Source organism: Aythya fuligula, chromosome 19, assembly GCF_009819795.1.
Source record: "Aythya fuligula isolate bAytFul2 chromosome 19, bAytFul2.pri, whole genome shotgun sequence".
In the NCBI taxonomy this organism is placed as follows: Eukaryota; Metazoa; Chordata; class Aves; order Anseriformes; family Anatidae; genus Aythya; species Aythya fuligula.
The window spans coordinates 10,995,797-11,009,628 of NC_045577.1; the positions used below are offsets into that span (position 1 = coordinate 10,995,797).

The 13,832-nt window shown below is 55.3% G+C and overlaps 1 protein-coding gene across 1 annotated transcript; it reads left to right on the forward strand.

Annotated features, from left to right (window-relative positions):
• The first annotated feature begins 3,914 nt into the window (after positions 1-3,914).
• Positions 3,915-11,533, forward strand: LOC116497037 (ectonucleoside triphosphate diphosphohydrolase 8-like). Its single transcript, XM_032200534.1, has 9 exons — positions 3,915-4,037; positions 4,966-5,083; positions 5,581-5,731; positions 7,580-7,739; positions 8,482-8,715; positions 9,694-9,966; positions 10,407-10,517; positions 11,137-11,274; positions 11,351-11,533. The coding sequence occupies exons 1-9, from the start codon at positions 3,915-3,917 to the stop codon at positions 11,531-11,533; spliced, it is 1,491 nt and encodes a 496-aa protein (XP_032056425.1).
• The last annotated feature ends 2,299 nt before the right edge of the window (positions 11,534-13,832 follow it).

Consider the following 13,832-nt stretch of genomic DNA (forward strand, 5'->3'; position numbering starts at 1 on the left):
GGTAGGAAGGAAAGGTCTGATCAGCTATCTGCCAGAGGGGAACAGCAGGGATGAAGGGTGTGCATCCCACAGGCAGCTGAAAATGTCCCCGGATCCACCAGTCCAGATGGAGTCAGATGGGGAGGGATGGCTGGAGCTGTTCCCCCTTAGGACGGGTCGCAGTGAGGCCTGGGAGACTCTGGGAGGGGAAAGAGGAGCTAAAGTGAGCGGAGCAGCTCAGCCAGGCACAAGGCACCAGCACTTGCTGTGGCCAGAGCTGGGGTGGCCACTGGTGCAGGAATTGCCTGGCGGGGAAATGAGAGGATCTCCTTCCTCCAGGATCCTGTCCTTTAGGAAGGCCCAGGGGAGATGTTAGTACCCGAGGGGATCTCACTTCACAAACAGCAGGTGTGTCAGCTGCTGGCAGTCGTGGATGGGCTTTGAACCATGCTGAGCCTCCAGCAGCTCGGCAACTTCCTTCTGGGTCTCAAAGAGTCACCTGGAGGGCTGGGGACAACGACAAAGACATGCATGTCAATAGGTGTGTGTGTGTTCTCTTTCAATACCTCCCAACAACAGATCTGTCAGCCTGCAGCAAGAAGAATGTGACCTTTAGGTCACGTCTCCAGTTATGAGCAAACAGCACATTCAGCTCTCCTCACAGCACATCCCTGAAGGCAAACAAGGCTGGGGCTCAGCAGCACCAGGAAAGAGCACTCGAGGGTGTGCAGGCAGCCCTAGCCTGTGCTTTCCCAGGCAGACACCCTTTCAAGTGACATCACCCAGTGACTCTCTGGTGTGAAGATAGGGCTGTTGTCACCTTCATAGAATCATAGAATCATAGAATATCCTGAGTTGGAAGGGACCCTTAAGGATCATCAAGTCCAACTCTCGACACCGCACAGGTCTACCCAAAAGTTCAGACCATGTGCCTAAGTGCACAGTCCAATCTCTTCTTAAATTCAGACAGGCTCGGTGCAGTGACCACTTCCCTGGGGAGCCTGTTCCAGTGTGCAACCACCCTCTCTGTGAAGAACCCCCTCCTGACCTTGGCAGAGCCTGGCCAGGACAGTGACACCCATGAGAAGGAGCAATGTGCTGCACGTGGGGCAAGCACAGATGGGAGGGGAACCAGCCTTGTGCCTCCTGGGGAGTAAGGGGGAAGAAAATGGGCCAGTGCCCAGCCCAAAGGAGGTAAAAGCTGAGGTAATTACCCGATTTGTTCATGCAGGCTGAAAGTGAACCCACCAAGGCAGCAGGCACGGGTGCATCGTGTGTGATGCATGCTGGGGACACGATGCAGGTTTGGGAAGGGGTCTGCAGCAAGCCTTCACTTGGCCCCAGCTGGGCTCTGCACCTTCCTCTGTTCCCTGAAGTTTCTGCAGGGAGAGTTTTGTCAATAAATTTCCTCGTGACTTGGCTCAGGATTATTTAATGTAAGCAATTGGATCTTTTAACTGAGCTATTTAAAGACGGCATTGCCTCTCCCAGCAAAGCTCCTGTCCTGCCCTGTGCCCACCTGCCCAGAGCCTGTGCTGACAGCTGCCCACTCCCCAGCTGCAGCCCGACCGAGCCCTGCCGGCCCCAGCACTCACACGGGCTCTTTGCTCAGGGAAAGTGCCAGGGAACGGGTTCTCCTGCCTTTGCTTGTGCTCATTTCCTCCCAGGACTCATCCACTTCTCCTTCCAAGAGGAAGGTGAATGACTGGGTGAAGTAGGTGAAGGGGAATGTGTCCTGGCCCCACTCATGGGTGCAAGGTGCTGGGTTCCTCTGGGGAGGTTGCTCCAAGGCTCCGTTGGAGTGACCATGGCTCCTGGAGGGACCGGGACCAGATTCCTGTGCTGAAGACAATGGGTGGGACCACGGGACCACACGCCCCTCCAGTGGCACACATCCCACTTACTTGAATGTGTAGTCCTGCTCACCACATTCACAAGGTGTCCTCTGCTCTCACAAGCTGTGCTGGTGGACATGACAACACCGCAATGCTCTGCGCCTGGAGTGTGGCCCCAGCTGCGTCCCAGCTCCCTGCCAGGACGTGCACCAGGCTGGGTGCAGACGTGGGGCACTCCCATCCATCCCTGCTCCCCACAGCCCAGGGTGCCCTGCCGTGCACCACAGTCATGCACCGCTGCCTCAGTGTGGGCCCACGAGGTGTGTCCTTCACTGCCCTTGTGCCCACATGGGTATTGTTATGTGACCTCTGGAACTTTGTATTTCCTACTGATCAACTAGGAAAAGCAGGCTGAGGAGTCACTCAGCCCTGCTCAGGGGCAGGAGATGGAGGGTCTGGTGTGTGTGGGTGCAGAGCACTGCATGGAGGAGCTGGGGTCAGTGCCTCTCTGTCCTGCCTGGGGATGAGTCCCCTCTGCTCAGGAAAGCCCTGTCTGGAGGCTGTGCAGACAGCAGGGGATTTCAGACCCAGGAAGGAAGCAGACACTCAATCACCCTCTTCCAGAGAAGCTGCCTGAGTCCAAAGGGTGTGTGGTAGGTGGAGATAGGAGCAGAGGAGTAGTGGCACCATTTGGGCTCAACGCAGCCCACCAGCAGCATGTACCAGTGCAAAGGAGGCTGCCAAAGAGTGACTGACCTGAAGGTCAGAATTGCAGAAGCAGAGAAGCCAGGGAATGGCCAAGCTTCCCGTTTTGTAGGGTGCTGCTTCGGCTTCAGTGCACAGAGCAGGCCCTCCAAAACCACCATCCCTCCAGCCACAGGGAAGGGTGCTCTGGGAAAGTTGTATCATGCACCGACAGCTCCCCCGTCCTGGCAACTCTCTGCTTGACTCAGCTGAGATAAGGCAGCTGGGAACTGAGTCCTGCTGCAATCAGTCTTGTGATAGCCGAGTCACACACGAGGAAGGGGTGACCACAGCCCCAGACAGGCTAAGCAGACTTCCTCCTTCCTGGGCTCTTGTGTCTCCTTTGGCAAAGCTCACCGAATGCTGCTGAGATCCCTGGCAGGGCCCCCCTCCTCTTCCAGTGTAATAATCCTTCTCATCTTAATAAAACTTCTAATCAAGTCACCTTCCACTTTGTGTGTGGTTGCAGAGCATTGGATACTGGAAACATCACTCTCACCTCTTAAAGACCTTATAGAGACTTGTAATGGAAGGATTAAGAATGGTCAGAGCAAGGAGAGAACAGAAATGTGTGTGTAAAAGCACCAGAGGAGCAGGGGAATAAGGGTTAAACGGGTTAAAAGACAGGCATGAGCCAACAGCCGCAGGACTCCTATGTGTGATTTCATTCAAATGAGGAGGAGGAACTACCTGGGCAAGGATAAGTTGTCAGGAAGATGCAGAAGGAGGCTGAGCCATAAATACACGCATAAATCAAACATGAGTTTTGCTTAAGGCTGATAAGGTTTGAGGCAAAATGAGGTTGAGAAGACCTTCAGCCTGTGTCCACTTCCAAAGGATATAAAAGGTGAGCTCAAGCTGGGTTTGGTGCCAGCAGTGGAGGAGCCCACAGCCACAGTGAGGACTCACAAGCCAGCTCCTGAACTAACAGGTGAGCTGAAATTTATTGTAAAATAAAATCACTTTTCCCTTCTACAACATCTTACAGTGGGGTCTGTTGGAATTTCCCATGTCCTTCTCTGTTTGGTGCAGTGTTTCTTTTCTTCTTCCTGGACCTGATCCTTCCCACATCAGTGAGCTGGGCTGGAGGGGCTGTGGGACCTGGAGGACCATTGTGAACCCCCATGGTTGTGCCAGGCTTCTGGGGACAGGCTCCTTTATCCTCAGCTCCACCGTTGTTTTCCTAATATTGCTGCTCTCAAGGAAAGACCTGACTACGCACCAGGACTTTTGAGTTTGAGATAGTGTCATCCCCAGGAGAACTTTTGTGGGTGCTCTCCTCAGTTCTTGCTGACCAGGTGGACGTGTCCAACCACCTTTCTCCTCTGTGTTTGTGCTTGCAGGCGCCTTCCCACAATGTTTGCTAACAAAAAGCTCTTCACCACATCCCTCCTCGGGGTCCTGGTCACACTCTCCATCATCGCCCTTGTTCTCAGCCTGGTGAAGATTGAAGATGTTGCCCTGCCACCCACGGTCAAGGTGAGGCCATAAGAGGGTCCCTCAGCAGCCACCCTGGGGAGGTGAGCAGAGACAACGGCTAGTCTTCGGGGTTAGGAGTGAAGAGGGTGGTGGCACCTGTTGTGTATCAGCTGGGTGGGCATTTTACTTTCATTCTCAGCTGCAGGCAGAAGAAATACAGCCTGGGCATATGGGAGTCAGGTCACTGCATGCTGGGCTGCCTCTGGCTGGCTCCTGCCCTTCATCTGAGGCTGCGTCTCCATGCCCTGCCTGCGGGGCAGCAAGCACAGCCTTGGCTCCTGCATGGCGTTAAGAGCTTGCGAGCAGTGAGAAACAACTGACAGCAGGCTGGGGCCGGACTCCTTGCCAGGCAGCAGAGGGAAGCCTTCTCTGGAACCTGCTGCATGCTTGATGTGTTATGAAGAAGCGGGTGGGTAGGGCAGGGTCCCTCCATGTGGCCTTTGTCCCCTGGCAGCCTGGCATCTTGTTGAGGCTGCTGGAAGAGGGGTGCAGGGTCCCAGTGGAGCCAGAGTGCTTTTTGGGGAGGGTGATGTGGCTGGGTGTTCAGGGACAGGTGTGGCTCTGTGGGGCTGGGTGCAGCAGGGGGGGAACAGGGGGATGGGGAGCTGCTGGCCCCGAGGTGGGGCAGGGCAGATACAAAAGGCATTTAACAGAAAAAGAAAATAAGAAAGCATGAGGAAATCACCAAGAGAATGCTTGTGTGAGCTGGCATTGTTGAACAGAGCTCAGCAGAGGCAATTAAAAGCCCCTCAGGGAGAGATGCCATGCCATGCGCTGGCAGATGTGTCCTCCACTGCTGCGCTCTGTCTGGGGTACATTCACCGCCTTGCAGTGGTGCTTTCGGGGCATCCTCAGGGCTGAGCACCCTGGCAGGGCCAGGGGCAGGCTGCTCCTCCCTCCAGCATGACATCTTGGTTGTTCCTTCCAGTACGGGATGGTGTTCGATGCAGGCTCATCCCACACCTCTCTGTTTGTCTACGAGTGGGACTCAGACAAGGAGAATGACACCGGTGTGGTCAGCCAGACCTTGTCCTGCGACGTCCAGGGTCAGTATCCCCTGGGCATGGGCTCACAGGGCAGGCGGGGTGACCTGCTCTCCTGCTCTTTGCCCAAGCTGGGCACCCCCTCTGCAGGCTGTCACTGCCGGCACGGTGTCACCTGGCTGCAGGCAGGGGGTCCATAACTCCACTGTGGCTTCACTCATGGCTGGGGGGCCCTCAGCACAAGGTAGTGCCCAAACACTTGGTGGGACTGAAGTGTCTTGGAGCTCCTCTGGAGTTTCATCCTCCGCCTGGGACCCAGTAACAAAACATTGTCAAGTGTTAAATGCCCACTCGGGGCTTGGCTGGGAGCACAGGTGCAGTGGGCCAGCACTCAGAGGTGGAGGAGCATAAGAGGAGACCTGGGTGAGCCAGGTCCTGCAGGACCAGGGGACCCTGACAAAACACCTGTTGTTCCAAGAGGTGACAGATGACACTGCCCTATATCCTCCTGTTCCTTCAACTCTTTCCTATCAGCTTGTCCCAGCCTGACTCTCTTCCAGGGCCAGGCATATCAAGCTATGCCAACAATCCCCCAAAAGCCGGTGATTCCCTAAGGGAGTGCCTGGATAAAGCCCTGAAGGTCGTTCCTGCTGAGAAGCAGAGAGATGTCCCAGCTTACCTTGGAGCAACAGCAGGCATGAGGCTACTGAGGTACTGCTGTGGGGTACGGGGCTGACGGGGCAGAGGCACAGCATCGTCTCCTGCTCTCAGCTCTCCTGCTGCCTTGAGCCAGGCCATGAGGAGTGGGAGGTGCCAGACCAGTGGGGACACACAGGTGGCTGAGCTGTCCTGGGTGTTTGGTCTGGAGAGGCTGCTCAGAGATGCCCGTTGGCAGCCTGGGACCCCACGGCCCAGGAGGGTTCTGCATCTGCCCAGATGAGCCTAGATGGATCGGTGCTGGTGAGAAACAGGGCAGAGGCAGGAGGCAAAGGGGTTTGTGGGTCCTGACCTTTCCCCATCCAGTATTAGCTCTCTTCAAACATCAACCTTCATTTCACAGTTTTTGCTTTTACGGTTGCACATTTCTAAAATTATTTCTGTGCCCTGGTAATCTGATCCCATTCCAGGGAAGGAGCTGGGTCATAGCCTGAAGCTTACTCGCTTCAGAGAGCGAGCACAAACCCACAGTCCCAGGACACCTGCCCCACTCAGAGGTCTGAATCCAGCCTGGCACCTTCCCGACAGACCCCTGAGCTCAGCAGCCAGCTCTGGCTTTGGCAGGGGGTCAGTGGGTGGTCATATGTGACCCTCAGCAAGTAGCAAGTGACAGTGATCTGAGTGGTGCAGTGGACACACTGGAGGGAAAGGATGTCACCCAGAGGGAGCTGGACAAGCTCAAGAGGTGGTCCCATGTGTACAACATGCAGTTCAACAAGGCCAAATGCAAGGTTGTGCACCTGGGTTGGGGCAGTCCCAAGCACAAATACAGGCTGGGTGATGAGTGGATTGAGAGCAGCCCTTTGGAGGAGCGGGGGTACAGGTGGATGAAAAGCTAAACATGAGCCAGTAGTGTGAGCTTGTAGCCCAGAAAGCCAACTGTGTCCTGGGCTGCTACAACAGCAGCGTGGCCAGCAGGGCAAGGGAGGTGATTGCCCCCCTGCTCTGCTCTTGTGAGACCCCACCTGGAGCCCTGCGTTCAGCTCTGGGGCCCCCAGCACTAGAAGGACATGGACCTGCTGGAGTCCAGAGGAAGACATTAAGATGGTCAAGGGTCTGGAGCACCTCTCCTACAGAGACAGGCTGAGAGAGTTGGGGTTGTTCAGCCTGGAGAAGAGAAGGCTCCAGGGTGACTTTATAGAGGCCTTCCAGTGCCTAAAGGGGGCTGCAGAAAAGCTGGGGAGGGACTCTTTGTCAAGGAGTGGAGGGCAAGAGGGAATAGCTTTAAACTAAAAAGGGTAGGTCTACATTAGATATAAGGAAGAAAGTCTGTGCAATGAGGGTGATGAGGCTCTGGCCCAGGCTGCCCAGAAGAGCTGTGGGTGCCCCATCCCTGGCTGTGCCTTGGGCCAGGCTGGATGGGGCTGAAGCCTGGTGGGAGGGGTCCCTGCCCATGGCAGGTGTTGGAACTGGATGGTCCTTTAAGGTCCTTTCCAACCTAAACCCTTCTATGGTACTATAATTGCATGATTTTCTGATGTCCTATGTTATGTATCACATTAGATGAGCTTGTTCTGAAGGTCCCCTCTGGCCTTCAACACCATGAAGATACTCGAGTAGCAAAGGGTGGCAAACCACTATGTGACTGGGATCAAGCTGCACTGGAAGGAAGAGGTCAATACGACTCTGAGATTTGTGATTCTGAGCCTAGATGGTGGGACAGCTAGGATTTAGGCAGCAGAAGCTGTGTGAACTGCTCCCACAAGTTATGTAGCAGGAAACAGCATTTCACACAATCTGCCTGTTGCAAAAAGCTCAAGTGAAAAGGCAAACTGTTTCTTGTGTTTCCTCTGCAGTACTGATGTAGTTGGGTATGGGTCCTGACCTTTGAATCCTTCTTAGGCTACGGAACAGCTCAGCTGCAGACCAGATCCTGGCCGAAATCACTAAAACCATGCAAGAGTACCCTGTGGCTTTCCGTGGGGCTCGGATCATTACAGGAGAAGAGGAGGGAGCTTATGGCTGGATCACCATCAATTACCTGCTGGAGTCCTTCACCAAGGTGGGAGACAGGCAAAACACCCACTCTTTTGATAGCACAGAAGGAAGGGTCTGAGTTAATGGCTTTCAGCAGTGGTCTGGAGGCAGCAGCCAGTTATCCTCTGACTTGCCCCCAGTGAAAGAGGCAAGAAATCAGGAATGGGGGTGTTCCTGGTAAAAACTGTGGGCACCATGTAGACATGGGGTCTCTTAGGGGTCATACAGCCCAACAGAGACCATTTGCTCCTGATGAGATTTTCCCTCGATGCCCCAGGAAGGTGGCACTGGGAGGTCTGTGCTTGGGTTCCACATGTCACTCTGAAGGAGGCTGGAGCCAAACTTGCTTCCTGCCGTCCTCGCTCCCCGCACTGCCACAACTGCACACAGTGCCGGCTAACGGAGCCTTTCTGTCCTTCCCCTGGCTCTGATAGCCCACAACCATCTCTCCAGAAGAGCAGAGGTCCACCCCCTCCAAGTCAGGTCCCCTGCAGCCCCCTGTGGGGCACAAGCGACCTTGAGCCCACTGAGTCCATGTCTTGACCATCAGACAGTTCAACCTCTGTTTTCTCCTGGCTCTGAGAAATGTCCAGGCTGGTTGAGCTGGGAAGGCAGTGGGACTTCATGCACAGAAAGAGACAGCTAAGACACCACTCCCATCACATTTAGTAACAAAACCCCACTGACTTAAATGGATGACAATTTTGCTCAGGGCAAGTAATTACAGCCATATCCCACTCCTCTTCCTTTCCTGTTTGTCTTGGCAGTACTCCCCCAAAGCACACACATGGGTCCGTCCAGAGGCAGCCAACATTTTGGGGGCACTGGATCTTGGAGGAGCATCAACTCAGATCAGCTTTATCCCCAAAGGTTCAGTTATAAACTGGAATGAAACCTCCAGGTTTATGCTGTACGGGTATAACTACAACATCTACACACACAGCTACCTCTGCTACGGGCAGAACGAGATGGTGAAGCGCCTGGCAAAGGAGTTAATTCTGGTGAGAGGGGAACAGGGGGGTAATCAAACTACTCTTGGGATACCAAGCATAGGCTTGTTAACATATAAAAAAAGAAAAGATGATGCTTTTTCAGAGAGGCATCAGCAGGGACTGAGAGCAGGTACAGAAATGGGTAGGCAGGCGTGGGGAGGAGCATGTGAAGCACCAGAAGGGGAGGCTCAGGAAAAATCATCTGCCTGTATGCATCCTCCTTGCAGGAGGGTGCAGCAAAGGCAGGATCAGACTCTTCTCAGAGGTGCAAAGTGATATTGCCGCAAGCTGGAACGTGGGAGCTTCTGACCAGATGCAGAACTTTTTCACCCAAAAGGGTAGCCAAATATTGGAATAGGACCCAGAAATGCTGTGGAGTCACCACCCTTGGAGACATTCAAAACTTGTTGGGGCAAGGCTGTGACCAACCTGATCTGGTTGGTGATGCTTTAAGGAGGGGGCTGGCACAGAGTCCGATAGCTGCCCCCTAGCCCCAACTACTCTGTGAATGTGTGGGCCTGAGAAAAGACAACCAGAGACATTGCTCAGGACACTTTTGGAAGGTCAGAGGGGGAGAGGGTCTTCATGGAGTTGCACCTTGCCTGAGGTTTGTTCATGCTGCATAGCCAGGAAGGTCCTATGTGGTGTCCCTTGATGGGACTGGAGCTGGAGTAAGAGCTGGGGTAGAGAGGGTCTGTGTGTCCCAGACCATAGGGCAGCTCGCTGGGTCTGTGACATCTGTCTGCGTCCATGGGAGGAGGGTATCATGCAGATTGGAGCTTCATAAAGCAGGGGGAAGAACTAGTGCTAAGCTCAGGCTGGGACTGCAGGCAGACAAGACCAGGATTAAACAGCGTGAGGGTCATTCCCTGCTGTGGAGGTGGGATATGCCTGCACCATGGTCCTGGAGGGAAGCCACCCGGCATGCCCACCAAGAGGTTTGGAGGAGGCTGAAGCCTTCAAATCACAGAATTTTGCTGTTCCCAGGAGTCATCCTCCAGCACAAGAGTCGAACATCCTTGCTACCCCAAAGACTACAGTGAAATCATCTCGCTGTCTTCCTTCCACACCAGCCCCTGCACCAATGCGAGTGACCCACGCCTGTCCCCCAGTGACAGAAATGTGACCCTGGAGGGCAGGGGCAATGCCAGCGGGTGCCTGGTTGCCATAAGGAAGCTCTTCAACTTCTCCGCGTGTGGCCAGAGCCAGGACTGCACCTTTGATGGCGTCTACCAGCCCCCCATCAGCGGGCAGTTCTTTGTAAGGCAAACCCTGTCCCCCCACCTGCCCAGCTGCACGTGTTCCCCGGGCACTACAGTATCAGGCTGTGCCTCGTGCCACTGTCACCTTCCCACAGCAACCACAGCAAGAAGCACCCACATTGCTGGTGCCTCAGGGCACACCAGGGCTTGCTGCTGGTGGGTTTTCCAGCCAGAGCTCCACATGGGACCATTTTAATAAGACGGGAGCTTAGTCAAAAATAAGTTTTCAGTAAAAAAAAAAAAAAAAGAGCAGGCACACAGAGCCCCAGCCATCATCTCTGCTGGGACAGGGACAGCGATGCTTAGGGCTGTGCAAGGGTGGGACAGACCTGGTGAAGCCACCCCTACAGGCAGTTGTGCTCTGAGGGAGACAGGGCAGCTCCCCCTGGGGGGTTCTCTCATGGTAACACATCAGCAATTGTACCTCTTGCCTTTCAGGCCTTTTCTGCTTTTTACTATAACTTCAAGTTTCTCAACCTGACCGAGGGGCAGTCGCTGGCTACCGTCAGGGAGACCATCAAGCGTTTCTGCACAAGGAGCTGGGAGGACGTATGTTCCTCATGATCGGAGCTGCTCTGGGACAGCTGCACAAGAAAATGGGTGGGGGGAGTGCCCCAGGGAGAGGCTTCCTGATTGCTGAGCTGTGCCCTACACAGTGGAGCCATCCCTGGGCTCTGGGTGGGAGCCAGGACCATCCTGAAGCTACCTTCAGGGGCCCTTTTTGCCCATATAACACGGGGAAAGGGGCAGGTCAAAGCAGCATCATGTCCCCATCATCACGGGAGCTGGGATGGAGGTTGGGATGGAGACTTGGAGGAGGGTGAGAGGATTCAGCTGCTGGGGAGGCGTCAAATGGGGATGAGTAAGGTCAAAAGGTGCGGTGGGACCACCACAGGGCAGAGAGCAGGAGCCCCTTGCACAAGGAGGCTGAAATGGGAGAATTTGGACTGAGAGAAACTCCATTCAGTATGTCTCTGTACTTTCATGTGAGGATTAAAACCTCCTCAAAGGAGTTGCCCTCTGTGGACAAAACCAAAACACCTGTATAGCCCCGAAGTCTCTCTGCATGCTGGTGGTTGTGGAGCCATTGCCCCTTGATTAGGGCATTGTCCCTGAATGGAAATGACTTGCAAATAACTTCCCTTACTCTCTAAACATCCCCTCCCAGCTTTCTTCTAGCTACCCTGAAGAGAACCCTGAGAGGCTGCCCAAATACTGCGCCAACGCCAACTACATCCTCACACTCCTCCTTGATGCCTACAAGTTCAACGAGAGCAGCTGGAACAACATCGTCTTCCAGATGAAGGTGAATGGCGAACCTGGCCAGTGGGTGGGGACAGGGGCAGCACAATGCTAACTCAGCGTCCCCTCTCCTCGTGCAGGCAGGGAGCGCCGATGTGGGCTGGACGCTGGGCTACATGCTGAACCTCACCAACATGATCCCGGCAGAGGCTCCGGGGCTGCTAAAGGGGCAGGCTCCCTCCCTGTGGGCTGCAGCCATCGCCTTTATCACCCTCACACTGGCCTTGGGGCTCGTTGCCCTGCTCCTGCTCTTGCGCGTGTAGGAACAGTAACCTCCAGGGCACAGAAGAACCAGTGGCTGCCCCATGGGACTAGCCCCAAACATGAGGAGAGGCACTGCAGGAGGTTTTCAGATCAGCCTACACGCCGCAGCCATGCCAATCTGCCTCCTCGCACCACCACGCCTGTTACAGGTCCGACCTGCACCCACCAGCCGGAGCGTGGGGCCGGGCAGAGCAAGCCGGGCCATGGAGGACCTGGGTGCCAGACCGCCATCCTGAGGCCACAGGCATGTGGCCGGGTGCTTCCTCCAGTGCTGGGTCTGACCATGGTCACCAATAGCCAGGACGGTCCCTGCCAGGTCTGCCAGCCCGGGGGCATGCAAGGCTCTGTGGTGTCCCACCTGGCTCTCCTAAATACCCATTGTCTGGGCTCAGCTGATGGCCTTGGAGATGAAAGGCAAATTGAGCAATCCAGAGACAAAAGGGTGGTCCATGCCTCTCCACGGGATCCATCTCCTTTCCTCTCCCCTCCTCATCCCTCTCTTCCCTTCCATAATGGGATAAAGGGATCACCGTTCCCAAGCACCTTCCCAGACACCAGGCTGTCCCACCAGCACAAGTCCTGTGCACTCTGGGTGTCAGGCTGTGACTCCAGCAGGCTGCAAATTCTGCCTTGACCTGCACAGGGCACTGAACTGGGTCCTGCCCACAGCTGTGTCCTTGCCTTTGCCTTTGGTCCTGCTCACTCCTTATCTGCCCTGTGCATGATTCATTGTGTTATTTGCCGGCAGCACATTTGCTTCCCAGCAGCACAGAGCTGACATTTGCTGTTTCTGCAGAGAGGCAAGCACCCAACCACTCCTGTTATCCAGAAATAAACATTGCAAAAGGCAGCAAAGACGGAAATGCTTGTTGTATTGCTCCTGAGCCGATAAGATTTTATTGCTTCCATGTCCCAGGTAAGGGCTGGTTATGATGACTACAGGAACTCAGGGGAAAGGGGACAGAATGATTGCCCCAGCCACAGGAAGCAAAATCCATCCCCACAGCACCGCCCAGTGCTGCAGGGAGCAGGGTGCTCGCCCCACGCAGTACCCACCAGACCTTGGGGGGGCACCAGGACAAGGACATCTTCCAAGAGCTGGGGTTCCCAAATCGCCTGGGTGCTGGAAAGGGCGAGATAGCTGCCTGGCACAGACACAGGGCACAAATGACAAAAGATGGACCTTGTGTGGGAAAACAGGGGGGGTTGCTCCCATCTATTGTCAATCCAGACTTCAGTAAGGCCTTTGGCACTGTCCCCCATAAGATCCTCATAGAAGCTGTTGAAGTATGGGCTGGATGGGCAGACTGAGGTGGATTGAACAACCACACCCCTGGAGGGTCATTAGCAGTGTGCCCCAGGGGTCAGCTCTGGATCCAAACGTGTTTAACAACTTCGTTAATGATCTGGATGAAGGGGCAGAGCATACCTTCAGCGGGTGTACAGCCGGCACAAAATGGGGTGGCATTGCTGATGCACCAGAGGGCCCTGCTGCCAACCAGCGGGACCTCAACAGGCTGGAGAAATGGGCTGGTGGGATCCACCTGAGGTTCCCCAGGGAGAGAGGTGCAGAGTCCTTCCCCCCGGGGAGGAAAAAACACGGCCCCAGGACGTGCTGGGGGCACCCAGCTGGAAGCAGCCTGGCCAGAAGGGCCCTGCTGGGCACCAAGCTGACCCTGAGGCAGCAACCGGCCCTCCCTCAGGACAAAGAAGGCAGGGAATGGTGCCCTGGGCTGCATTAGGGAAAATAATACCCACAGGTGGGGGGAGGTGATCCTTCCCCTCTTTCAGCACTGCTGAGTCCACCCCCTGAGGGCTGGGTCCCACTCAGGAGTCCCCAGAACAAGAAACCTGGAGCAAGTCCCCCAAAGAGCTATGGAAATAAGCAAAGACCTGGAACCCCTCTGCTGTGAGGAGAGGCCGAGAGAGCTGGGACTGCTCAGCCTGGGGAAGGGGAGGCTCAGGGGGGATCTCATCAGTGCCTAGAAATGCTTGGAGGGAGGCTGCAAAGTACAGAGGCAGGCTCTCGCCAGTGGTGCTCAGTGCCAGGACAAGAGGCAAGGAGCACAAACTGGAGCACAAGAGGCTCCCTCTGAGCACCAGGCAGCCCTTCTGTGCCGTGCGGATGGTGGGACACTGTCACAGGCTGCCCAGAGAGGTTGTGGAGTCTCCAAAACTGCATGGACATGGTGCTGGGAAAGGAGGAGGTCTGCTGGAGCAGGGGTTGGATCAGAGGGACCCAGAGGTGCCTCCAGCCTCAGCCGTGCTGTGATTCTATTACTCCCCACCTCACACAGC

Bases quoted from the DNA above. Each gene is read 5' to 3' on its own strand.
- LOC116497037 (XM_032200534.1), top strand. From the start codon at position 3,915: ATGTTTGCTAACAAAAAGCTCTTCACCACATCCCTCCTCGGGGTCCTG. The intron at 5,732-7,579 runs GTACTGCTGTGG...AATCCTTCTTAG, and splicing joins GCAGGCATGAGGCTACTGAG to GCTACGGAACAGCTCAGCTG. The intron at 7,740-8,481 runs GTGGGAGACAGG...TTGTCTTGGCAG, and splicing joins TGCTGGAGTCCTTCACCAAG to TACTCCCCCAAAGCACACAC.